General features: G+C 30.9%; 3 protein-coding genes across 5 annotated transcripts; 2 read left to right on the top strand and 1 right to left on the bottom strand.

The window, feature by feature from the left end:
• Nucleotides 1-2,534: 2,534 nt before the first annotated feature.
• On the bottom strand, nucleotides 2,535-5,676 carry LOC123264683. Of its 3 annotated transcripts, none has more exons than XM_044728099.1 (2): nucleotides 5,310-5,676; nucleotides 2,535-4,896 (listed from the first exon to the last, which is right to left on the bottom strand). In XM_044728099.1, exon 2 carries the CDS (start codon nucleotides 4,834-4,836, stop codon nucleotides 2,581-2,583), a length of 2,256 nt encoding a protein of 751 aa, XP_044584034.1. In that variant the 5' UTR covers nucleotides 4,837-4,896; nucleotides 5,310-5,676; the 3' UTR covers nucleotides 2,535-2,580. The 3 variants fall into 3 exon arrangements, with proteins under 3 accessions (XP_044584034.1, XP_044584035.1, XP_044584036.1); XM_044728100.1 differs by lacking the exon at nucleotides 5,310-5,676 and adding an exon at nucleotides 5,149-5,201; XM_044728101.1 differs by lacking the exon at nucleotides 5,310-5,676 and adding an exon at nucleotides 4,991-5,054.
• A 241-nt stretch (nucleotides 5,677-5,917) lies between these two features.
• On the top strand, nucleotides 5,918-9,644 carry LOC123265528. Its single transcript, XM_044729329.1, has 5 exons — nucleotides 5,918-6,178; nucleotides 8,136-8,434; nucleotides 8,691-8,874; nucleotides 9,025-9,199; nucleotides 9,293-9,644. Exons 1-5 carry the CDS (start codon nucleotides 6,158-6,160, stop codon nucleotides 9,487-9,489), a joined length of 876 nt encoding a protein of 291 aa, XP_044585264.1. The 5' UTR covers nucleotides 5,918-6,157; the 3' UTR covers nucleotides 9,490-9,644.
• Nucleotides 9,645-21,268: 11,624 nt separating this feature from the next.
• LOC123266033 lies at nucleotides 21,269-25,448 on the top strand. Its single transcript, XM_044730060.1, has 2 exons — nucleotides 21,269-21,406; nucleotides 21,468-25,448. The coding sequence occupies exons 1-2, from the start codon at nucleotides 21,269-21,271 to the stop codon at nucleotides 25,446-25,448; spliced, it is 4,119 nt and encodes a 1,372-aa protein (XP_044585995.1).
• Nucleotides 25,449-26,646: the final 1,198 nt, after the last annotated feature.

Here is a 26,646-nt window from a genome sequence, read left to right as displayed (position 1 = left end):
GCTATTGTAGATTTAGTAATGACCTTTTGTTTGTTTAAGAGGGGATACTTAGGGTCATTGAAAAAAAAAATTTTGGAAAAAAATATATCAGACTTGATATAGCTTGATATGCTTATATCTAGTTTTACATTATTTTTTAATAGGTCCTGATATGCCCTGATATAACTTTATAAAGTTATATATTAGACTGATTCAGAATAAAAAAACTTTTTTTTTTTTTCGAGTAAATACATCTAAAAAGTTTTTTTGTTAGACCAAAAAAAACCTCCTAAAAGATGAGCTTGATATCTTGAAAATTGAGCTGGCGCATGGAGGGGTTCCTTTTCCCATTTAAAATACATTGAAAAAAACTTTTTTCTTTTTTTCATTGTAAATCATCGAAAAAATTTTTTCTTCAAATTTCCTTTTTTGGTATCTTGTAGGAAATTAAATTCTCTACAAAAAAAGTCTCCTTCATTTTTTGGCTAAAATGCATAGGAAAAAAGTTACAGGGCATTAAAAAACAAAAATTATAAAAAGTCAAAAATAACTTATTTTTTTTTATTTTTGACAACAAATTATTTTATTTCGTAAAATTCTTTACTTAATTTATCTATATTCAGTCTGTCAATTATATTTAAATTTGATCTACGTACAGAAGAAAAATAGTATATTACGACCCAAGGCCAGAAAGTTGGATTTCCTGGCGTATGTGATATGATGGCCGACTTTTGTAAAGCCGAGGCGAAGCCGAGGTTTTACTGGTCGGGGCGGGCATAATAAAAAAGTAAAAATTAATAAATAAAAAAAAATAAGTTATTTTAAATTTTACTAACAAACGCTCTGATGAAGAGAGATAACATGCACAGAACTTGTCACAAATATTTAAACTCGATTTAATAACAAAATTAATTTCGGCTAGGAGAGCAAGAAAAAAAATTTGAAAATGTGGAGCAAAATGGGCCACCTTCATTAAATTTTTATAATATGAGTTTTTCAACTCGTTTTACTTTTTTTGTCCTTTTACTGAATTTATGGTATTAATTTTTTTGCGTATATCGAAATTAAAAAATTGAGAAAAGTGGGGTAAAACAGTCCCCCCAAAAAACTAAATATATTTCTTACTTGTTTTATAATTTGGATTTTTTTGTTATGTATTCAGTATAAAAAATTAGGATAAACAGTAGACCCTAAAAGCCATCCCTGTAACTTCCCACTAACTCCATACCTACACTGATAGAAAAACAATCTTGATTCAAGAAACTTTTTTTCTTCAAAACTTGAACTCTTGAAACTACCCTGATAGCCAGGGTTTCTGACCAACTAAGTTGGTGTCAGAGAGTTGGCCCCAACTTGGCGACATCTTACGCCCAACTTCTGAATTTACAACTGTTGGTGACAAGTTCGCCGCAAGTTTCTGAGAAAAGTGAACCCAATCTACTGCCGCAATGTACGGATGAATTGTCATCAACAAATGGGCCGTAATAAGTGAATCGAAAGTTGTACTGAAATCTGTACGACGAGTTGTACACAACTTTTTCCCAGATCGCCCTAAGTTCAGTTTTTTCACACCAAGTTGCAGTTAAAAGTAGGAGACACATTACCATGAAAATTGTGTCCGAAGTTGGATCCAAAATTCAATAAATTTATATATATGTATATAATTAAATTCAATAATTTATATATATGTATATAATTAGACATAATCATCGATAAAACTCCAACACATAATTTCAGATACAATGACGAATATAAATTTAATTTAAATTAATAAAAATTAATCGTAGACTGTTTTATTGCAGAAGCTAAAAAAAAGGTAAAAGCAAATTTTCATATATTCATCCAATGCAATAAAAAAAGCCACCGAGTATTGGGATCGCAATTACATTTAAATTATAAATAATTATTAGTGCCATCATAATTGCTGTGATTAATAAAGTTTTTTTTATCCTTATAAACGATTTGGACAAATTTTTCTTATTTATGAATCTACATTTTGAAATTACGGTATTCCTATTGGTCTTATGAAAAATAATCAGAAACCTTTTTTGTAGAGAATAAAATTTCTTATAATTATAATTATAGTATAATACATTTTTTATTCGAAGAGAAGAAAATGCGTAATTTCAAAAAATGAGATTAATTTAATGAGTAATTCAAATTTTGATTATTATGAATCTTAATTTTGAATTTACGGCTCTTCTATTGATTCTGTGAAAAATTCATAAAGGACCTTTTTTGTAGAGGACTAAATTTTCTACAATTAATGACTGAAAATTTTTCCTGACGACCAATATTACAATTTTAAGTTGTTAGTAGACTTAGACGTCTAGTGGCTGTATATAGTCATGACTATAATCATGATAGGCTTACTTACGATAGCGATAACAATTTTTTATTAGTTTATAAAATTTTGGTAGTGTTAATAAAATTAGGTAAGTATCTATTAGGTAAGTAGGGAAGTACATATTCTTCATGTCAGTAAATGTTTCTTCTATTATATAATTTTACATTTTTACAGTTACATAGAAAAATTTAATACATAAAAACTTATTTTCTCATAAAATTTTACATGCAAACAATATTATAATTTCATACATTTTATTCTAACATTTCAATAACACAAAACGCATTGTTCAATTGCTCATCATTAACATGCGGATTCAAATTTTTTTTTACCCATACAGGCATTCGATAACATTTCGTTTTAATTTCTTTAATTAGTATCACCGAAATAGTTTTTTCCAATAAAGAACATTTGTAAACCCCAAAATTTGATGACAACCGATCTAACACTTGATATAACGGTTCTACAGATTTAAAAAATCGCACAGCGATAAAATATTCATTGTTATGCTTAATTATATTTGAAATTATTCCAATTCGATTGTTCTTGTCAATTATAGTGTTGTCAGTTGTGTAAATAGAGTAAAAAAATGTGGGTGTTTTCAAATTTTCATATTGCACAGAGTTTTTATTGGATGGATCACTAATGGGACCGTTATTATGAATTCCATAAGCTTTAAATGGTTTATTAAGTTTATTTTTTTTATTATCTTTTTGAAAGTGATTTTGCTCTGTACTCCGTTTGTAAATTTGTTGCAGTAATTGATTAGGTTTTTTAACGAGTAAACGGCTTTGTCTAATGCTATTTTCGTATGTAAAAGCAGATATACCGTGCAATGACCCATGAAGTCTGTAATCGTCTACAAGATGTAAGAGGCCGTGAACATTATATGTTATAAATTCTAATCCGTAAAGATTTTCTGAATCTATTACAAATTTCTTTAAAGCTTTATCCGCAAAATCGAGATCTTCAACCGATGAAGAGTTATTTAATAATATACGCATTGATGCATGTAGCAATAAAAAATTATTATAGTGATCATTTTGAATTATGCCAGAAGATGCTATTATAAAAGTGTACAATAACAACTGCCGAAATTCCGTGGCTTTAAATGTATGAATCTTATCTAATTCTCGTGGAATTCTGGCAAATTCACGGGGACAATAATTTTGCAGTGTTAATAAACGATTGGCAAGAAAATCAATTTCAAATTGCTGCAACTTATTTGGTTTGCACTTTCCAAAAACTACTGTTTCCACTAATTTTTTGGTAACCCCCAAGCATACTAAGTGCATGTATTCAAAAGGTACTTGCTCAACCAAATTAATTGGTAAGTTACGAATCGACGATACATTGATATGATGGTCAACATCTGTTAAATTTCGGTACTTTTCATCGCTTCTACATTGATAATTAACACCCGGAAAACGACTTGATCTTTTAGACGTAATTCCTTCAACCGTACATTTAGAGCAAGGAGTCTTAGCAACGTGGGAAACGTGATTTAAAACTGCAGCGCGAGCAGGAGCATCGCCAATGAAACAACGAAATCGGATTGGTATTATCATGTTATTGAACTTAATACCGCCTTTTTTAATAATATTTTCAGCTTCAGTGATAAAATCATCAAAGAATTCTTCAAAACTGCGGGGTTTACTATGTCCTTGATAAATACCAACATGTTCAGGATCATCATAGAAAGGTAAGTTGGTTATGCGAATTTGAATAGGCCAAATTTGAATTTTTTTATTTAATTCTGCTCCATCAGTGCTAAAGTCTATAACTAGCTCAGTAGGAATAGATTCAATAGACACGTGAGATAATATAGAATGGAGCTTGAATTCCAGACCGATATGAAGATATTCCCCTGGTGGTACTATTTTCGTTAAGATTTTTTTACGGGATGTTTTCATAAGTGATCTAGAATCTTTTGGCAAAAACGTTAAAGAAGGATGAGTGCGTAGGACATCTAAAAATGCCTTTGTTTGTGTATGGTTTATGCTATTGTTGACTAAACATTTAGCTAAATTATTTTGAAAAGCCTGCTCGTCAAACGAAAACGTACGATCAATTATTTGTACGTTTTCAGAAGCTGTTTCATTGACTAGCTTTTTGTCGCTATGATTATTATTAGTATTACTGTTGTCATTATTATCATTGTTATCGTTGTCATTAATATTATTACCATCAGCAAAATTATAATTATTGTTGTTATTGTTATTAATATTATTAAAACTCTGTTGATTTTCATTGCAATCAGTAAAATTGCAAGGAATACTTGAACTCTCATCTACTGCCGGTTTTACAGCTGGTTCATTAGGTTGTATTAGACCAGAATTACTTACAACGTTTGAATTCACTGCAGTTATTTGAAACTGATTATGATTAGAATTCAATAGTATATTATCATAGTGCACCTTTCGTATTTTTCTTCGATAGTCTTCTGTCAAATCATCCCAAGGTTTACGATGATTTAACGGAAGAGAATTATTATCGAATGGAGATTCCATGTCCGTTTCCTTCCCAAATGGTGAATTAGATTTTGCAGACTGACAAGATAAATACTTAATCTACAAAAAAAATAAGTTCATGTGAGACGAAATTAAAAAAAAAAAAACATTATTTTGTTATAATCATATTTGATAACTAATCTATACAGCTCACAATTTATGCGATGCTTAACCTCCCAATTATTTTTATTGTAGGTTATAATTACAACATTTTAAGCTAAGAAGTCAATATATAAATAATATTTTATTTATTTTATTAGTATTTTTTTATCAAATCTCTTGAAGTTCGTAATTTTTTAATGAAATACTTACCCTGTTTAAAAAAATATATTAACAACAATTGGAGCGATAATGAAAAGTATTGGAGGAATCGTAAATTCAATACTTTTCAATTTTGGATGTATCGTTCTCAATAATTTTTTTTATTCGAGGTAGTTAGTTTTCCAACATAAATTGTCATCAATTATAATTACCTTGGATTCAAAGAGGATAATACTCAATGTTTACGCTGCCTGTAGATGTATTACAATATCAAACGTCAAACTTTTTCAATAGTTATTTGCAATATAATATTTTGATAAATATAACAGTAACTATGATTGTATATTTACACACAGAGTGAATAATTACTTCAGTTGTGTTGTAATATATTTACAATCTTGAGTTAAAAACAACATAACCAAAAAAAGTATAAATATTAGATGCAGCCATAATTAACTTTATTACTTATAGCTATTTTTCATATGAATTATTGCTCAAAGTCAACTAAAAAATGTCTGTTTTATACAAATAATCTTGTTTTCTTAATTAACTGAAATCAATACTTTGATAAGCTTTAGCTCTGACACGAAATAAAATATATAAAATATATAAATGAAATACACAATGGTGTCAGTATACATGTGTCACGTGTGTACACATTATACAATACATATTATACATTATGTATATGTATATATGTATATTATTTTGCTGCACCCGCTCCTCCCTCTGCTATCTAAACATGACTTGAAAATGCGGCTTGAGCTGAATGAGCGGGAAACAGAAAATCCCGGGCCTCGCGACAGCAGCCTTGGTGTAGCCATTTTTATTTCGTCACTGAGTGGTACGTCGTAGTAGTAAACTGAGCAACGCGTCTGAGCAATTCTTTTATACTTGTATTGGGATTTTTGTAATGAAAGTTTTAATATCATTAAATACATCATAACTTACTAAAAATTATTGAATTGTTGTTGTTCGATGTTATACTGATTCATGTTTTAATGAATATAGTATAACATAATCAGTCAGAATTAATATTTGGTCTTGTGTATGAAAAGTCATGCCACCATCTAGTAAGGAGGTTAGTTTTTTTTTGCTTTCTTTTTTCAACAATTGCATGAACATTTTTAATATTCTTTTTTAAATTCTCATTGAGAATTAAAATACATTTTATTCATATACTTATGTACTAGTGGATGAGCATTTATTTAGTAATAACATTCATAATGTACAACCGATCATTCATCTGAACTCATTAAGTTAATACAGCATCAATATTTACGTAAATTACATTCATTTGGGTGTAACTATAACTTTTCAACATTACTATAATTAAGAATAATAAAGAATGTAACCTCATTTTCTTTTATCATCGCAACATGCATTTTTATATATTTTTTATATATACTTTGTAATTTCGAGTTTATGAATTCTACACAATATCTAATATATCATTATTGAAATTTTTGTTTAAATTCTGATTCGATATCGAAGTTTCAGGTCATTGTAAATTTAGACCAAAAATAGATCAATGTTGATAAATAATGATATAAATATCCTGATTAATACAGTAAAAGCTCTTAAAAGTTACCCAGGTTGTCTTTCTCGCTCTTATTAGTGTTTTATGAGAAATTGAGACAGAACTACGGTAACTTTTAACAGCTTTCACTGTATTAAAACTACATTTTTAGCCTTCACTTTTTTTCATGAAAGAAATTAAAAATTTATTTTTTAATTTAAATTCTAAAAAATAAAAAGTTCGTAATATTACTTTCTTTAAAGTTGTTTGTTACTTTGTGCAGAATTCTTACAAGTCATTTTTTATCTGTTCTATTGGCTTAGAGGATAGAAATATTGTTAGCTAAATTTTATAAACAAATTCTCTGGTTTTGTGGGCAAATGATATTAATTTTTAATTGTAAATAGTTTCATGAAATGTTCAAGAAAAATTTTTAGTCAATCACTTATCATGTTGCTGTGCCTGGTTGCTATTGTTATGAAATAACAATTGTTATCAAATAACTGGTTACTATTGTTATGAAATAATATTTCCTAATTTAAATAGTACATGTGTTATTTTTAATTTTCCTTGCTACTGTTAATTGTTTTTGTTTTGCATTTTCTTATGAACTCCAAGTATTTGCGTAAAAGGTGGTGTCAGCTTCAAATAAGAAGTTATTGAATAAATATTTATATCATATTGTATTGTTTACAGCTGCGGATTTCGTATTCTACATACCTCAAAGATTCCATGGCGGAGGACCTATAAACTTTATTTTTTTTTATGGAAAGTCATAATTTGGAATTATCGTTATTTTACATAAAATAACGTGATTATTTTGTAATTTAAACTATTTTTAGAACGAATATCCGTCATCAACAGTGCACAAATAATATGTCTTTTATTGAAGACATTTTTTAAACAAATTATTATAAGTTCAACAATTAATATTAGCATAATTTGATATAGATTTTATTTTATTCGTAATGTAATCACAACGATAAAATACATTAGTAATAGTAATAAAAACACTAATGTTAGTCATTATGTTAAAACTTGATATTTGGGTATTCAGTTGATGTTTTTAATTTTAAGTACTTTACAGGTTTTGTTTTAACGATTCTCTTATTATGTTTGGAGCCGAGGATTGTTTAAGTGGTCTGTAATTTAAAATATTTATAGCTATAATCTCGGAAAATTCTTTATGATTCATATTATTTTTATTGATATGTTTATATATCTCATTACTCAGTTTGTGATGAATCAATAACTTTAATGTATTGATTAATTTACTGCTGATTAATAGAAATTAATAGTTAGAAGTTATGACAAAAGTTATAAATATAATTAGATCAAAATGTAGTTAAATAAAAATAAATTCATTAAAAATACTGAAAATTACCGATTGTTAAATTTAATGTTCACAGTTCTCTGATAAAAATGTTTCGAATTTTGAAATTATATTTCGATTCATACACATAAATTGAACAGCTGAGACTTTAATCCGTGATATTTGTTCAACTTTTTTTTTATTTAGAGTGAAACCGATAGTGATTGCAGCAGTAAAAGTAATAGCAGATCAGCGAAGAATGTTCAATTTAAGATTAGCAAGGATGCTGAATTGGCAGTACAGGGATTGAAGCAACCGAAATTAATTCCAATAATAAAAGATGGCCAACACTTGAAAATAGTGAAGATAGTCCATTCGTCAGAAAATTCTCAATCTACACCACATAAACCTGGAGAAAATTCACAGATTACAGGATCCGTTGGTTCAATGCAGACTATCCTTCGTGCAATTCTACAAACTACACAAAACAACACTGCATTATTGAAGTAAGTTATGAAAATTCAATCAATATATAGTATCGATAGATTATTATTATAGTTATAATTATCACCTTATCAAAAATTATTTTTCATATGTTGAACTCCCATCTACTCACAAATAGAAGTTTTATGCTGTCTCATTACAAAGTTTAAATTTTTCTTAGAGCTTTAAAACCCTTTAATTCACTTGAAAAAAATTTAATTAAAAAATGATACATTGCTTAAAAAACCAAAAATTTTATACTATTTTTTATTATTTTAGTTCACTCTCAGAAAAAGTAGATGAGCAAAAAGAGATGATTTCCACCTTGACAGCTTCAATAAATCAGCGCCAAAACCCAGGACATTCAGCATCGATGAGTGCCAAGCCTGATTTTTTGCCTTTCTCAACTGTTGCAGAGATAAAGGAGTACGAAGGAACAACAGAACAACGAAGGAATCAATTAGTACGTATAATGTAATAAGTAAAATTGTCCTTTATTTAAAAAATTTAATGAAAACAAACATGGGTTGAAATGACAGACAGCAGTGCTTTAATACCATACAAATAAGTAGTAAATAAATGAGTAATAATCGAATTACGGTTTCTTTTATAGAAAAATTATGTGAGCAGTTTCCGAGGAGGAAAATCCATATCGGATAATATCCGATATGTATTGAAAAATAATTTTCTCATGAAAGATGAATTGTTGATTACATATAATTATATTGAGTCAAGTAAGGGGAAACCCAATACTATAGCTGGCTCTACGCTCGATCGTGATTTACTGTGTAAGTAATTTAAAATCTAGAAGTTTTATATAAGCTCTTTAACACGTTTATTTCCATTTCTGTTGATATATCATTAATTTAATATAATTTCAGCGGCTTTTCGAAGTATGTATCCGAACTTAACGGTTCATCAATACCATGAAGCATTCAAAGGCGCAATGAAAGCAGCAGATTCTCGTTTAAAAAAGAAAAAACCTGACTTGGTACTGTCTAAAAAAAGAAAGAAGACAGATTTTACAGAAAAATTTTACACTGATTCGCAGGAAAATCAACCTCCAACAAGCGATTAAAATCTACTTTTTTCTGTCTTTTATTTTTTTATTTTATATTTATTAAAACTATTGGTGTAATTAAAAATACTACTTATCACTATAAGTGATATTAATGTGAAACATCTAATATCACGAGCCAAAAAAAATAAATTTTGAATTTTCAAACCTTGTAATTAATTAGTCATTAATTTATTAGTCATTTTATAAAAATATATAGAAAAATTAATTGCTACAGATTGATGATTGCGCCATCTAGCGGTACGAGCATTTAAGAATTTAATTGATAAGTCGAAATTCCATATTATCAGAATTATTTGTAGATAAGTTATCTTCTCGGGTAGTAAAAAAGAACGTAACCATCGACTTTTTCATGAGCGAAATAGTTACTCGAAAGTTGGCGACAAGAAGACGCCAACTATTTCTTTACAACTGTTGTCGTCTTTTTGTCGCCACCTTGCGGCAGTAGATTTCGGGAAAGTTGGAGGTTCCGGTTGTCGACAAGTTGCGCCCAACTTGGCTATCAGGGTAGATATAGATATATTTCTTTCAAGAATTTTTGTCTCTTGGTTCAAGATAGGCGATAACATTGATTCAAGATGTTACCGACTTGTGTTAAGAATGGCTTTTTTTTTTTGAGTCATTAATTAATTTACTTATTTCCAAGAAATAATTTTTATTTGGTATAACAATTAAAGACTATTTAGTTTTTGAAATATACTTTGATGAATTATTTTAAGTTTTTTAAACGATAATGTTATTTTAATTGAAAAATTTAAATGTATCGATTGAAGATAATATAGCTCTTAAGCCAAGAAAATCTAAATCAAGACAAGAAATTTTTAAAGCAAAATCATCATTTGTCTTCCAAAATAAATTCTTAGATCAAGAAAATATCTCTTGAGTCAACATAAATTTTCTATCAGTGTAAGCGCAAATAATAAAATACGAAAAAATAATTTAATAATTCTTTTAATTTTTTATCTAACTTTATTGAAAATTAATCAAATGTTATCGATGATTAACACTTTTAATTTTTGTTTTTATTTTTTTTCTCAGATTTTAAAGTTTTCAAAATCTGCTAAAACATTTTCAGGGTGGTATAACAAAAAACAAACATTTAAAAACAAATTTTTTGTTCATTTCTAAAAAAAAATAGAAAAAAAAATACGACTATGAAAATTTCAGGAAATTCGCAGAAAATACTGGTTTAAAAAAAAAAAAAAAAAAATCAAAAATGTCAATCTCGAAATTTTCGTTTTTTTCGAAAATTTAAAAAAAAACGCTGAATATGAATGCGAATTATTATTTTCATTTTTTTTTTCTAACAAGTACATTTAAAAACCAAAATTTCAATCAAAAAATCATCAAAACTTAGATTTCCAATACACTTTGGACCGATTCGGACCGGTAGATTTTGAGAAATCCCAATAAAAACTACAAAAAAAAATCTTTTCAAAAGTGGTTTTTGTGAAATAACTTTTAAATGGCTTTACCGATCAATGTCAAAAACTGCTCAGCTCTTAACATCAAAAAACCACGTCGATCGCCGCCAGTCCGGTCGAAATCGGTTAATTCGTTCGTGAGTTATCGTTGACGAAAGAAAATCGAAAAAAGCATTTTTTCGGAATTACTCCGAATTCTTCCACTCTGTCAATATAAACTCAAAGATTTTTTTTAAAACTTGAAAAACTGCGTCCAATGCCACCAACCGCGTGAAAATCGGTTCATCCATTCAAAAGTTATTGCGATTTGAAAATTAAAAAAGTAGTGTTTTATCAAACTTCTATCAAACTATTCAGCTCGAAGAGCTCAAAAGCATACAAAAGCTATTTTTTTGAGCACGGAGAGCTCAAAATAATACTCAAATTGTATTTATGAGCTCCAAGAGCTCTAAAACGTCATAAGTGCAATTTCAAGCGTTTAGGTATAGAATTGGCGGGAAGTTGCAGGGATGGCCTTCAGGGTCAACCGCACGGAAAAAAATAATCGGTAGCTGCTACCGAAAAAAATCGGTAGCAGCTACCATTTATTTTCGGTAGAGTCTACCGATTTTTTCGGTGCAGGCTACCGATTACCAATTTTTGAAAATTTCTTATCTTCTTAACAAGAAGTTAAATTTTCACTTCTTAATGAATAAAAAAAAGAAACTTCATTTGAGATACAAATCCACTCTTATAATTTAGATGAAAAATATGAAAATATACATTGATGAAGACATTTTATTCGTAATGTGATTGGTCAAATATATCATAAGCATGAAAATATAGATAATTCCATACCAACATTCACACGCGCGCTTGCGCGCGCAACGTATACTAGTAAGACTTAATTAAATATAGACTATTTTTTAAATAGATTTGTTTTCATTGTTGAGTTTGTACTGAGAGTTTTTTAAAATAAAGATATCTCCTGAGGGATTATAAAATGTAGAGAAATTCTATGCAGAGATGCCCCCTACCCAAATTCACGATGCACTAATTTTAACAAACGTCAACATTACGTAAATAATTTATTTAAAAATTATTTTTATTCTAATGTCAATAAAATATGCATTTGATTGTTTTTAACTTCCCGCAAAGGAAATTGAAAATTTTCAAAAATCGGGAAGTTATTGGTTTTAACCCGTTTTTCGAAAATCGAGTTTTCATCGGATCTCGACGTTTCGAGGTCCTGCCGTTGTAGGAAAAAAATTATATACAACGGGGCTTCCCGTGAAAAAATATTCTGATCAGGCTTGATATGAGTTGATAAGGCCATATAAGAATTTTTGATGTATTCATATCTGGCCTGATATGACCTGATATGTCCTTATTTAATTTTTGATATGGCCTGATATGGAAATTGGCCTTATCAGGCCATATCAAGCCTTATCAATTTGATATGCCTATATCAGACTTGATATAGCTTGATAAGCTCATATATAATTTTATATTATTTCTTAATAGGTCCTGATATGGCCTGATATAACCTTATAAAGTTATATATACTTTGATAAACTTGAAAAAAAAATCCCTAATCAGAGTTGATATGGCTTGATAAGGCTTCATATAGTCGGATATACCCTTATCAGTACATAAATAGTCTTATCTAGTTATATCTTAGTTATATACTCATATAAAAGCATACCAGAATTAAAATCTATATGTAATTCATATATATTTATGATTTTATAATAATAATAATAATAATAATAATAATGATAACTAATATTAACTAATATATAATATTCATACATATATGAATCATACAGAATTCTATATAATTTTTTTTACTCAGGTGGGTATTTTGTGATTACTATAAAACATTCTCTTTTTTTATCCAAGAGTATGTTACTCCAATGATTAACAATCTTTTAATAAACAGTATTTTGCGAATGAAATAATAGGAACTTAAAAAAAATTTAATTTCACATAAATTATTAGTTTTGTCAAGTTCATAAATTGTTAGGCGGGCTCTCCAGCAATATATAGTTCCATGTACTAAACAAAAATAATTCCATCAAAATTTTAACTTTTAATTCTGATTCTACCTCTGTCATTTTTTTAATTTTAAAGGAATTATAAATTCTAAAGCAACGAATTATCTTAACAATATCGTAGAATCATTTTTGCGATTTCATGTATATGTAGAGAATTTTATAAATCTATAGACAAATATCATTGTTACTTATATATTGATAATTAATAATTAATAAATTAGATGAAAAATTTTGTTCACTACGAACCGATTATGTATGCGATTTGCATTACTTGTAGTTACAACAAACTATGCACTTCAATTAAGTCTCTTAGGTAGACGGGTAGTGAATTAGTCTTTCAAGCTCAGGTCCACGGTTCGAGTCCCACACACGCCGTTTTTTTTTTCTATGGAACTAATTATTTTTAATGATACTTAATTCTATATAATTATTTTTCATAAATAATTATATAATATCATTATATATAATTTTTTTTACCCGGGCGGGTATATAGTCTGATATACTTATATCAAGGCATATATAGTCTGATATGGCCAATTTCCATATCAGGCCTGATATGGACGGTTTATATCAGGCCTGATATAGTCTGATCAGAAAATTTTTTCACGGGCTGTCTTGGCACAATACTGGGTTGCCCAGACTCGGCCGAACAATACTGGCCCACGACTGGACCACTACTCAACTGACAAGCCTTGGTTTGCCAGTTTTGGACCAAGACCCAGCCAATGTCTATGTAACGAGCCTTGGTTTGCCAGTCTTGGACCAAGACCCAGCCAATATTCAACTGACAAGCCTTGGTTTACTACTCTTGGACCAAGACCCAGCCAATGCCTCTGTAACGAGTCTTGGTTTGCCAGCCTTGATTCAAGAGTTAACCAATATTTAATTAACAAGGCTTCATGAGCATACCTCCTTCAAACTACCTCTTTTTACTACAAGCTACTCAGAGAAATCTTTTTTGGTAACTGTATAATAAAGCTTTGGGAAGAACTCCCACACGAAATTGTAAATTAGAGTAGCTTACAAGTCTTCGAAAAAGAAGTATTTAATTACTTATTAAATCTTGATAATTAAAACAAATTCTAATAAATAACAAATTAAATTAATTCATTGAAAATTAAAGATTAAAATAAGGATTAAGTAATTGCAATTCGCAAAATTATTATGCTGAGTTATCATCGAATCTGATGACATTAAAATTCTATATTTTAAAATTATTATTTTCATATATTAAGTTTCAAGTTTAATATGATTTTCTTTTTTACCTTGTTTACATATAAATAAATTAATTAAATTAATTATTGTGCAATATTATATTATATTATGTACTCACAGAAATTGCTCTCTTGTAAAAACTGTATTTAGTATGTAATTGAAATTGCGATTTGGCCTGTGCCTTGGCATTAAATAAACAAAATCTAAATCTAAATCTAATGTAGATATTTATTGTTTAATGAATATTTGTTAGCAAATGCTTAAATTGAAAATTTATTATTTAACAAAAACAATTACATATCGTCAAGATTGATATGGTCTCAAAAAAATTAAAATATATTAATTTACAATGGAGTTTTTAGTATTGATAATTTTAAACATTAAAATTTATAACAAAATATTAAAAGTATACAGAACGATGTATAAATACTAAAGTAATATAAAGACTTGACTTTTGTATTTTTAAATTAATAAACATTTGTGAAAAATCGTTTATTTTCATCAAAACACAATATTAAATAACATAAATTGTGAAAATAATAAACCGTCACATTGTCAGCATATAGAGTTAGCTTATATGAATGATGAGATGTAGAACAACGGTGCCGTAACAAAATAACCGCGGACAGAATAACCGCGACAAAATAACCTACGACAGAATATCCGCAACTAGGTTTCCGACTTATCGACACGACAAATTTAACTACTAATTAATATTTGTTATTACCGTAAGATGAACGGTGGTGTTTACTCATGTCAGGTTGATAATATGTGACTGAATAGTAAATTACGGACAAGGTCTCGGGATAGCTTAACTGGTAGAGCCTTTGGTGCGTAACCGAACGATCCGGGTTCGATTCCCGGTCTGGGCTGTCCGAATTATATTTTTCAGTCACTAAAGAGATTCCTACTGAGTAAAATAAGGTCCTCCCCTTTCCCTTATCCTTTATTTACCCAAGTCCCAAATTTGTCGCAGACATTATGACGCTGACATAGCACTGCGGTTATTATGTCGTGCGGTTATTTGGTCGCGGTTATTTAGTCGTGGCACCGTAGAACAACTTATCGGTCGTACGGCGTAGGGGTTAGTTATCGGTCTAGTAAGCGCGCGGCTCTGGTTCGAATCTCGGTTAGGGCAAATGCAATTTTCACTTTAATTTCATAATTTATAAAAGTTAGGTCAAAATAAAGAGTCAAAGGGACTAAACTTGCGTTAGCCTTGCATAGAAATTAAAATAAAAAAAAATTACAAATAAAAAATTTTTTTTTATCACTTTTTATCAAATGGCATGGGCCAGACTTGAATAGTAACTGTGGCCCAGTTCTGGTAACCAGGCATGGGTCAGATTCGAAAATCGGTATTGACCCAATACTAAAATTCAGTCTTGGCACAATACTTATTTTCAGTCTTGGCGCAATACTTATTTTCAGTCTCGGCACAGTACTGATATTCAGTCTTGGCAGGAAGTTATCATTTGTATGCTTAGACGGACTTGGGCCAAGCTTGGATTTCAAGCTTGCCCCAGAGTTAATGAGCATTGCGCCAAGCCTTGGCCAAGCTCGGGCCGATTGTTCTTTCCTCTAAGGGATAGGAAGCTTTCGTGACTATTTTCACGATGATGTGTGTGTGTGTGTGTGTGTGTGTGTGTATGTGTGTAAACCTCTCGTAGCTTTTGAACGGCTTGACCGATTTCATCGCGATAGGTGTCATTCGAAATGGCTTCGCCAAACTTAGAATTCCTGTAAGTTGGAACCGATTTGGAACAGTAGATTTCGAGAAATTGCAAAAAAAGTGACAAAAAAAGTTGTTTTTTTTTTCATTTTTTACAAATATCTCCGAATTGGCTGAACCGATCAACTTCAAAAACTAATCAGCTCTTAAGTTAACCTTGAAAACCCCCATCGATCGCCACCAAAAACGTCAGAATCGGTTGATGGGTTCGTGAGATATCGTTGTCGAAATAAATCGAAAAAAGTGTTTTTTTCTAATAACTCCGGAATTTTTCATCAGATCAATTTTTTTGTTCAGAATCATTTATAGAGCTCAAAAAATTACATCGATCGCCACCTACCGCACCTACCGCGCCACCTACCGCATGAAAATCAGTTGATTTATTATTAGTAGATTTCATAAAAATCTAACTATTGTATTTGTCCTCATGACGTAATTTTCCGTAAATTTTACTATATTTCGACCTAACTCGACAATCTGAGTTGAAAATACATATGGCTCAAAAGTTTATATATATATATATATATATATATATATATATATATATACGATATAACGCGGCTTGTCACGACGATAGCGTCAACAATTCTTAAAGGATCTTAATGAAACTCAACATACTTATTCTATCGACTATTAGGAAGGTCAAGTTCAAATATGAGCTTAATCGGTCACATAGTTTAGAAATTACACCACTTCAAAATTTTGAAATTTTGAAAATTTGATACTTTCACTACTTTTCCTTCAAATAACTTTTGAACGAGTCGAGATATTCGATTTCTGTAAAATGCATCTGAAAGCTGAGAAATTAAGCTTCAATTTATGTGCATCATTTATTTCTAAAGCAAAAAAATATCCATCTTAGGATCATTTTTAAGAAATTTTACTCTTGCAGTCGTTTTGTCTATATAAAACTGATTGAAAAGTATTGAAGTGCAATAATTCTTTCCCTTTTTTTTTATTTAACAGTAAAATCTGAGAGATAAAAACGTTTTGAAAGTAAATTTAATAGTAGAAAAAAACTATCTGAATATAATTATTGATTATAATAAATTTTATATAATAACTGTGTAAACTTTGAGTCTAATGATTATAAAAAAAAATCGTACGTTAAAATCTAATTGTAATTTTAATTAATAAGTAAAAAATGAAATCTACTTCCGTTTCGGCTGCCGAATGGCACTTTTCAAAAAGTTACAGCAGTTTGAAAATTAGAAAAATTGTGTTTCATCGAACTTTGATAAGATTTTTGTGCTCGAAGAGCTCAAAAGCATAGGAAAGCTATCTCTATGAGTTCGGAGAGCTCAAAATAGCACATAAATCGCATGAGTGCAATTTTAAGCGCCTAGGTATGGAATTAGCGGGAAGTTGCAGGGATGGCCTTCAGGGTCAACCGTTTTTCTAATTTTTTATTTCAGTTTTTTTTAACAACTTTTCTTACTTAGCCATTTTTAATAATATATTAGTCTATTAATGTCAACTTTTAAGATTCGCTCGTTTTTCTATCGAGTTTATTAACGTTATTATTTTTTTTGATTGGTTGAATTTTATTTTATGACATTTTAAGGTTGTTACAAGTTTACATTTTGCATCATTTTTATTAATCATTATTTAGTATTCTCTTTTTTAATGATCAACTCATTTTATAAACGGAGTCATTTTCAGTTTCAAAAGTTGTTAGTTTCCAAACGGCTAATTTCTAGTAAATTTAAAAACATACTTGAATTAATGTCCACGATTATATATGATTATATAAAATTATATGTAATGATATGTAAACTGATAAAAGGATTTATTAACTATCTAACTTTTAGAAATTTAATTTGTTTGAAGACAATTATTTAATTTATTAAAATTTAATAAATATTTTTTAACATTTAATAAGTATTTATTTGGAAGGAAGGTACATTTATTAATAGTTAATAAATATTTATTAATAGGTAACAAATATTTATTAAAAGTTAATAAATATTTTGTTGAGTGAATTCGTTTCACTTGCAATGTCATATGATACGAAGATTGCTTATTAATAAAAATCATCTTTATAAATTATTTGCATCAAGGTAGTACCTCCGCGACAATCCAGATAAAAAATTTTGACTCGCTATCCATGTTATACGTATCGACAGAGCTAAGGTTGTTGGTTGAGATTTTTTTACGTTACAATTTTTAACGTTAAAATATGAATTTTAAAAAATATGGATAGAATTACTATATTTAATAAACAAAATGATTAAGTCTGTATAAAAAATTATGAACTCAATAAAAAGATACCTAAATATAATATTATATCGGTACTACAAATTTATGTTTTAGTTCAAATATTTTAATTCATGAAATTACTATTATTTTTGAAAAAATATTAATTAAAAAAAATTTATCATCAAGTTAAATAAAAACGAAAATATTTAATTGACCATTTTTTAGAATTTAAAAAAATATATACTTTTAATATTCTATGTTGACCAACTTCAACATATAGATTTCCGTGTGATGGTGATGCGCGCGTATCATGAAAATTCATTCTCATCATTTTTTCATAACGCGCCTAAAGAAGTATAACTTCAAAAAGTGTTTTTTCGGAATCACTCCGAAATCCCTAGTTCGATCAATTCATACTCAAAGATTCTTTATGAGGCTTAAAAAACTGCGTCAAATGCTGCCAACTGCGTGAAAATCGGTTCATTCATTCAAAAGTTATTGCGGTTTGAAAATTCAGAAAATTATGTTTTATTAAACTGCTAGTAGAGTTTTGAGCTCGGAGAGCTCAAAATGACACAATAATCATATTTTTGAGCTCGAAGGGCTAACGTGTAATTTTGAGCGCTTAAGTACAAAATGAGCGGGAAAGTGCAGGGATGGCTTTTAGGGTCAACTGTCGTCCTAATTCTTTTTTGTCGCGATAAAATTCCTTGATCATCCTTGGCCATGCATGATTGTTATGAATACTTGCCAGGCATGTGAGAGCATGATCATGCTTCGTTACATATGATCATAAATGATCATGCAAGCCCATGCCTAGCAAATATTCATGTCTGGCCATGCAGGAAATTAACGCCTGATCATACATGATGTTTTATGCATGATGATTTTTTCCTAGTTAGTAAATATTAACTTTTTCATTCTTATCGAGTTAAATCTTTATAATACTTAAATGCATAAGAAATACCAATGCTATCTAACTATCAATTTTAACGTATTTATAGACTGCCAAGAACTTAGCTCGATATTTTGTTATAAATTATTGAAAAATTTATAGTTTTTTTAATTTAAAATTGTTAGTGCATTTTTGAGTATGAAATAATTTTTACTACATTTTTCAGAATAAAAACAATGCTAAACAGATGGATATGGAGAGTAATAGTCGACAAGATGGAAATACACCCGGCTCTTCCAGTCAAAACCAAGCAGAAAGTAAGAGTACAAGTGTTACTGATTATGATAGCTCTGATGATATTCAATCATCTGAAAGACACAATGAAGACAACTATAGTTACAATAGTAATGAAGATCTACATTTTGATATAAATACCAGACTCTTGGATTCAGATAACAGAATCGATGGTGACGTTTTTAATAATGATAACAATGACGCAGACATTTATACGTTGGATATTGTTGCCCATTCACTTTACGTATATCTTGAAATGATAATGGGCCAGTAACATTAACCAACAACAGTCGAAGATAAAAGCACTCTGTGTGTCTTGGATTGACTGTAAATAATCGCCCCAAGGCGTTTGATTTAAATAAATTGAGACATGCAGCAACTGGTGAGCCTTGCTTGCGGGGCATCCATGTTTTTGTTTGAATCCATGTGAAATAGCGTAGTACTTGTGAATAGAGTAATGTTCGTGCAAAGGCACCAAAATCATCCGCACGATTACACAATTCAAAAAATGCAGTGAGTGTAGTTTTAGGTGGATTTATTGCACGATCAATCGCTGTCTCGTTCGTGAAAAATACACGCGGACCGTTTTCAAGATGGATGGCTAACTGAACAACTGCTGGATCCCGTTCATGAATTGGAAAACCAAAGATACGCTAAGCAGCTTCATTGGAGCTGATGTACCGACCAATTTGGTAGAGCGTTATTTCATCGTTTTTATTCACTGGAGGAGCATTCAAATTTGTTTTATAATGTTAATCTATTTTCGTCATTTTCATTTTTTATAACAATTTTTGTATTAGTATAAATTTTCAGTCTCCAATATTGTGAGATTTATGATACCCTCATATCTAGCATACTTTTTGTTTAGTTTATCTTTTTTAGCTTGCCATAACTTATGTATTTTGCTTTATTACCTTCTAAACTTAGTTTTGTACAATTGTAAATTTAAGCGGTAATGAGATTCGGCTTCGTTTTATTTACAACTTTATCCTCTGCTCTAAGGTCTTCTAATCCTTCTATTGTGAAATATTTTTTCCCAAAACACATCTGTTTTTAAGTGTTTTACTACTTTGGTTTTTACCTCGGTTTGGAGTATTAGTTATTTGTACATCGGTGCGTCATATTGGCATTTAGTTGTCTAAGTCCTTTCTCTCTCTAGTTATGAGATCTCTCTCTAACTTACTCTCGATGTTTTCTTTTTTGCTCGAGTACTTACCTGTACACCCACTTTTCTTAAATTACCAATCAAGGGTCTCGTATCTCTTTTACTCCACCCATTACCCCTAGAAGATCTTAGCAGTACGAAAAATTTGGAACTTGTCACCAAGTTCAACTTCTGATTAGAAAATCAGTTCCTCTTAGCAGAGCACCGTAATAGCATCTAGTATTTTCTTGTCCAAGACGTTCCGTCTTATTACCGTTTGAATTACTTTATAATTTTGTTAATTTGTCTCACATTTAATATTTTTATAAGTAAATTCCTACTACATTCTTGTATAAATTCATACAAAATAAATTATTAGTAGAACGTTAATTTGATCTACTAACTTTATCAAATAATGTAACCTGGAGCTTACAACTCCGAATTCCCAATTTTAGTTATACATTTTTGATGATAAATACATGGTCCCTCGAGCCGGATATAAGCATTTATAAACGTTGTGAACTGTGCATAAATTGTGAACAAAGTTTGTGTACAAACCGTCTGTAGTTTCCTGAAATCATTTTCACTCAAGAACCGATTCATCCCGTAGTTCCAAGGATCTCAAGGATTCAAGGATTCCAAAGATCATCATACCAATCATCATCAGAAGTCAACGATTCAGCTGCAACCACCTTCAACAAGGTAAGTTGGTCATAAATCTATCTTAAAAATAGGCCGATTCCTAAAAATTATTCTCCTATTGTTATTAATTTCCTTCGTCATCAATATCTCCACCTCACAAATTTATCTCTTGAATATTGTATTAGTCATCCTATTAAAATGGCTAATCTCACCACTTTAAAACGACAACCTGGTCACATTCAAGCGACTATGACCACTCTCAAAAAGCATTTGGATAGCATCCCTCAAGACCGAGCAAAAATTAATCTGCATTTGATTAAAAGCGCGTTAGATACAGTAATCAAATCATTTCAAAAATTCGAATCTATTCAAGATGAGATAGAAGGGTTACAATTAGATAGAACAGCAAACGTCTTCAAACATACCTGCGCAACATACCTCTACCTACACCAACCCTCAGACTGAGAAAAGACAGGTAACATTTGTAGTCAATGCTATGTCTAATGACATAATGGTTACTTCTGTGCTTGAGATTTTAGACAAGGACAAAAGACCTATACAGTGTCGAGGACTTCTCGATACCTGTTCGACTACCAATTTCATTACTCGTCGTCTGGCTGATGTTTTAAAATTGAAGAAAACATCATGTAATGTGCCTGTTGGCGCTTTAAATTCTATGACTACTTATTGTACCGAGCTTGCAACAGCTACCATTAAATCTCGTTTAAACGATTATAAAAAGACACTGACCTTTTTAGTCGTACCAGAAATCTCGCATTTTATACCTGATCAACCGATCCAACGTAAATTGATAAAGATACCTGATAATATTGTATTAGCTGATCCAAACTTCCATAAACCTGCGCCTGTTGACCTACTTTTAGGAGCAGGCACCACTCTTTCGCTATTATCTGTCGGACAAATCAAATTGTCCTCATCTAACCAACAAGAATTATACCTGCAAAAAACAATGCTTGGCTGGATAATAGGTGGAGCTGCCCCATCCAGTCTACCGACCTCATCAAATTTTTATCTCACCACTACCAATTTAGATTTCGACCTTCAGAAGTTTTGGGAAATAGAAGAATGTCCCACCGTCAAGAGATTCACCGCAGAAGAAGAAAAATGTGAACATCATTTTCGTAAGCACGTAACCAGAGATTCCGATGGGCGATATGTCGTTGCCCTACCGTTCAACCCGCATACTACCAAGCTAGGAAAATCATATCATCTGACTCGCAAGAGATTCGACAGTACTGAGCGTAGATTAAATCAAAAACCTGAGCTCAAGATACAATATGAAGAAGTTCTACAAGATTATTTAAAACAAAATCATATGTCTCCGATGGTTGATAACCCTTTGACTTCAAATGGTTATTATTTACCTCACCATGCAGTTATGAAAGAAACCAGCCTTACTACAAAGGTACGAGTGGTATTTGATGGCTCATTAAAAACTTCTTCAGGTGTATCACTCAATGATGTCTTGTATACTGGCCCAACTATTCAACCCGATTTATTCACCATATTGATTAGATTTCGTAAGCACCCAATAGTAATTACGGGTGACCTAAAACAAATGTACCGACAGTTTTTAGTCAGAAAACAAGACAGAAAGTTCCAGCGTATCCTCTGGAGAAATGAAGCTAAAAAACTCCAGACATATGAGTTAAATACCGTCACCTTCGGTATTACCTGTGCCGCTTATTTAGCAATACGTTGTTTACACCAATTAAGTGAAGACGAGGGTGAATCATATCCAGTCGTCGCACCATTGTTATTATCCGATTTTTATGTTGATGACTTTCTTAGTGGAACAAAGACTAAGGAAGAAGCAAAACTTGTGATTACGCAAATGATTGGGATCCTATCTACTGCCGGACTAACAATGAGGCAGTGGGCTTCTAATGACCCTTCGGTTTTAGAAGATATACCTGCGGAAGATGTCAACCCTCGATTGCAATTGGGAGACACTACATTGAAAACTTTAGGTATACATTGGGACTCTCGCACTGATACTATTACTTATACGGTAAATCCTATCCAATCAAACAAGATTACCAAAAGAATTATTTTATCTGAAGTAGCTAAAATATTTGACCCGTTAGGTTTGCTGGCTCCAGTTATTATATTAGCTAAAATTATTTTACAAAATTTGTGGAATTATAAACTGGACTGGGACGAATCTCTACCTGCGGACCTTCACAGTGACTGGCAAAAGTACTGCGAACAATTACCTTCTCTAAATCTATTGTCATTTTCTCGTACCGTAATTACTGCTGACCTTAAAGAAATTCAATTACATGGATTTTCCGATGCTAGTGAGAAGGCATATGGAGCGTGTGTCTACTTACGTACTGTTGACCATTTAGGCAACATTAAGGTGCAATTATTATGTGCAAAATCTCGAGTTGCACCGATCAAAACCTTAACTATACCAAGATTAGAGCTTTGTGGAGCTCAACTTTTATCAACATTGATAAAAACGGTTAAAACTGCCCTGGATGAAGAAGTCAATATTTTTTATTGGACTGATTCAACTATTGTTTTACGTTGGCTTCAAATTTCTCCACAGCAACTAAAAACCTTTGTTGCGCATCGTGTGGCTGAAATACAGACCGTTACACAAGTAAAGTCTTGGAGACACGTTCCTACAGAACATAATCCCGCTGATCTTGTCTCGCGAGGAGTTTTGCCTGCAGAGTTTCCCTCTGCTAACCTATGGAAGGATGGACCGTCGTGGTTAAGCCAATTGGAATCGTTTTGGCCGAGCCATGAATCACCGAAGATTGAAGAAGTACAATCGGAGCTACCTGAGCAGCGCCGACCCGTATGTTTAGTCAATGCAGCTAGGCCATTTACAACGCTAACAAGATTTCCAACTTTAGAACGTATGATACGTGGTTTGGCCTACTGTTTCCGATTTGTTAGAAAAGATTTTCCAGCAAAATTTCTTACCGTAAATGAATTACGACATGTGGAAACTCGAGTACTTCGATGTGTGCAATCTCAAGCATTTCCTGAAGATATAAAAAATTTGATTTCTAAGGATAGGAAAAAATCAGTAAGTTCGAATCTCCTCAAATTATCTCCTTTTCTCGATCAAGATGGAATAATGAGAGTGGGTGGACGTCTATCTTTGTCCAATTTACCGTTTGATGCCAAACATCCTATTATATTGCCAAAAAACAATCATGTCACTGATTTGTTTATTATGTATTTTCACAAAAAACATTTGCATACAGGCGTTCAACAGACCCTATATACCATTCGTCGTAAGTATTGGATCATTGATGGCCGGAGCCAGGTATACAAAAATTTGAAGCAATGCTGTAATTGCTTTAAGGCTAGTCCGCCTCCTACAGAGTATGTTATGGGTAAATTACCAAAGGCTCGTGTTAACATTGCTAATCCTTTTAATCAAGTTGGTGTTGATTATTGTGGGCCTTTCCTTTTAAAAGAAAAGAAATTTCGTAATCGAGTTTCTATAAAGGCATACGTCGCTGTATTCGTATGTCTTGCCGTAAAAGCTGTTCACCTAGAGTTAGTGACCGATCTCACTTCTGATGGTTTCTTGTCTGCCCTGAGACGATTTATTTCACGTAGAGGTCTATGTCAAGATATCTATAGTGATAATGGGACTAACTTCGTTGGAGCTAACAACATTTTAAAGGAATTTATTAAAGATATAAAAACCACTGAAGCTCAAAATAAAATTCAAGGATACCTAAGTGACAAGGGTATTCAATGGCATTTTAGTCCACCTCACGCACCCCATGTTGGTGGCCTATGGGAGGCTGCTGTGAAAAGCTTTAAAAAACATTTAGGCCACGTAGCTGGACACGATATGTTGTTCACCTACGAACAATTCAACACTTTAATTATTGAGATTGAAGCAATTTTAAATTCTAGACCGATGACCACTATCTCCTCTGATCCTACCGATCCTATACCCCTTACTCCTGGCCATTTTTTGATAGGTGATTCTTTGACCAACTTACGAGGTTACGATTACACCGCCACGCCTGATAATCGTTTATCTCATTGGCAACATTTACAGAAGGTGCAACAACACTTCTGGAACCGATGGAGCAAGGAGTATTTAAATGAATTGACCGTTCGTACCAAATGGAAAAAGGCTGGCCCTGAGATAATAAATGGGTCAATTGTCTTATTAAGAGAAGACAACATACCACCGGCTCAATGGGCGCTGGGAAAAATTGTTGAGTGCTATCCAGGTAGTGATGGTGTAGTGCGCACAGCGTTAGTGAAAACTGCTAAATCATCCTTTGTTAGAAATGTCAAAAAACTTGCAATATTACCAATTTCGAACAATTTCAACAGGCTTGCTATGACTTCTTCTTACAATAAATGTTAATGTTATTATTTCTCTGTTAATATGTTATTATTTTAAGAATTAATATGTTCTTACTTTTAATAATTTAATATCAAATATTTAAATTGTATTAAAAACACTGTATCAAATGTATACATGTAAATGATAAAATTTATGTATTGTTGATGGTCCTGAAGGAGCTTAGAACTCTAGGATCAAATAAATTTTTCTATCTATCTATCTATCTATCTATATCTATCTCAAGTAGTGAATCAAAATTAGAGACAAAAAATTAGAGACAATAATTTTCTTGATCGTAGCCTCTCAAGGGGGGGAGAATGTTTTATAATGTTAATCTATTTTCGTCATTTTCATTTTTTATAACAATTTTTGTTTTAGTATAAATTTTCAGTCTCCAATATTGTGAGATTTATGATACCCTCATATCTAGCATACTTTTTGTTTAGTTTATCTTTTTTAGCTTGCCATAACTTATGTATTTTGCTTTATTACCTTCTAAACTTAGTTTTGTACAATTGTAAATTTAAGCGGTAATGAGATTCGGCTTCGTTTTATTTACAACTTTATCCTCTGCTCTAAGGTCTTCTAATCCTTCTATTAGAAATATTTTTCCCCAAAACACATCTGTTTTTAAGTGTTTTACTACTTTGGTTTTACCTCGGTTTGGAGTATTAGTTATTTGTACATCGGGGCGTCATATTGGCATTTAGTTGTCTAAGTCCTTTCTCTCTCTAGTTGTGAGATCTCTCTAACTTACTCTCGATGTTTTCTTTTTTGCTCGAGTACTTACCTGTACACCCACTTTTCTTAAATTACCAATCAAGGGTCTCGTATCTCTTTTACTCCACCCATTACCCCTAGAAGATCTTAGCAGTACGAAAAATTTGGAACTTTGTCACCAAGTTCAACTTCTGATTAGAAAAATCAGTTCCTCTTTAGCAGAGCACCGTAATAGCATCTAGTATTTTTTCTTGTCCAAGACGTTCCGTCTTATTACCGTTTGAATTACTTTATAATTTTGTTAATTTGTCTCACATTTAATATTTTTATAAGTAAATTCCTACTACATTCTTGTATAAATTCATACAAAATAAATTATTAGTAGAACGTTAATTTGATCTACTAACTTTATCAAATAATGTAACCTGGAGCTTACAACTCCGAATTCCCAATTTTAGTTATACATTTTTGATAATAAATACAAAATTAGTATTTTCTA

The sequence above is a fragment of the Cotesia glomerata genome, linkage group LG5 (assembly GCF_020080835.1).
Source record: "Cotesia glomerata isolate CgM1 linkage group LG5, MPM_Cglom_v2.3, whole genome shotgun sequence".
Classification (NCBI taxonomy): domain Eukaryota; kingdom Metazoa; phylum Arthropoda; class Insecta; order Hymenoptera; family Braconidae; genus Cotesia; species Cotesia glomerata.
This window is presented reverse-complemented; position numbering and strand designations above follow the sequence as displayed.

Excerpts from the sequence above, each read along its gene's own strand:
- LOC123265528 (XM_044729329.1), top strand. The coding sequence starts at position 6,158 with ATGCCACCATCTAGTAAGGAG. Across the intron at positions 6,179-8,135 it reads TGCCACCATCTAGTAAGGAG|AGTGAAACCGATAGTGATTG; the intron begins GTTAGTTTTTTT and ends TTTTTTATTTAG. Across the intron at positions 9,200-9,292 it reads GCTCGATCGTGATTTACTGT|CGGCTTTTCGAAGTATGTAT; the intron begins GTAAGTAATTTA and ends ATATAATTTCAG.
- LOC123264683 (XM_044728099.1), bottom strand. The coding sequence starts at position 4,836 with ATGGAATCTCCATTCGATAATAATTCTCTTCCGTTAAATCATCGTAAA.
- LOC123266033 (XM_044730060.1), top strand. The coding sequence starts at position 21,269 with ATGGCTAATCTCACCACTTTAAAACGACAACCTGGTCACATTCAAGCG. Across the intron at positions 21,407-21,467 it reads TTAAAAGCGCGTTAGATACA|ATAGAACAGCAAACGTCTTC; the intron begins GTAATCAAATCA and ends GGTTACAATTAG.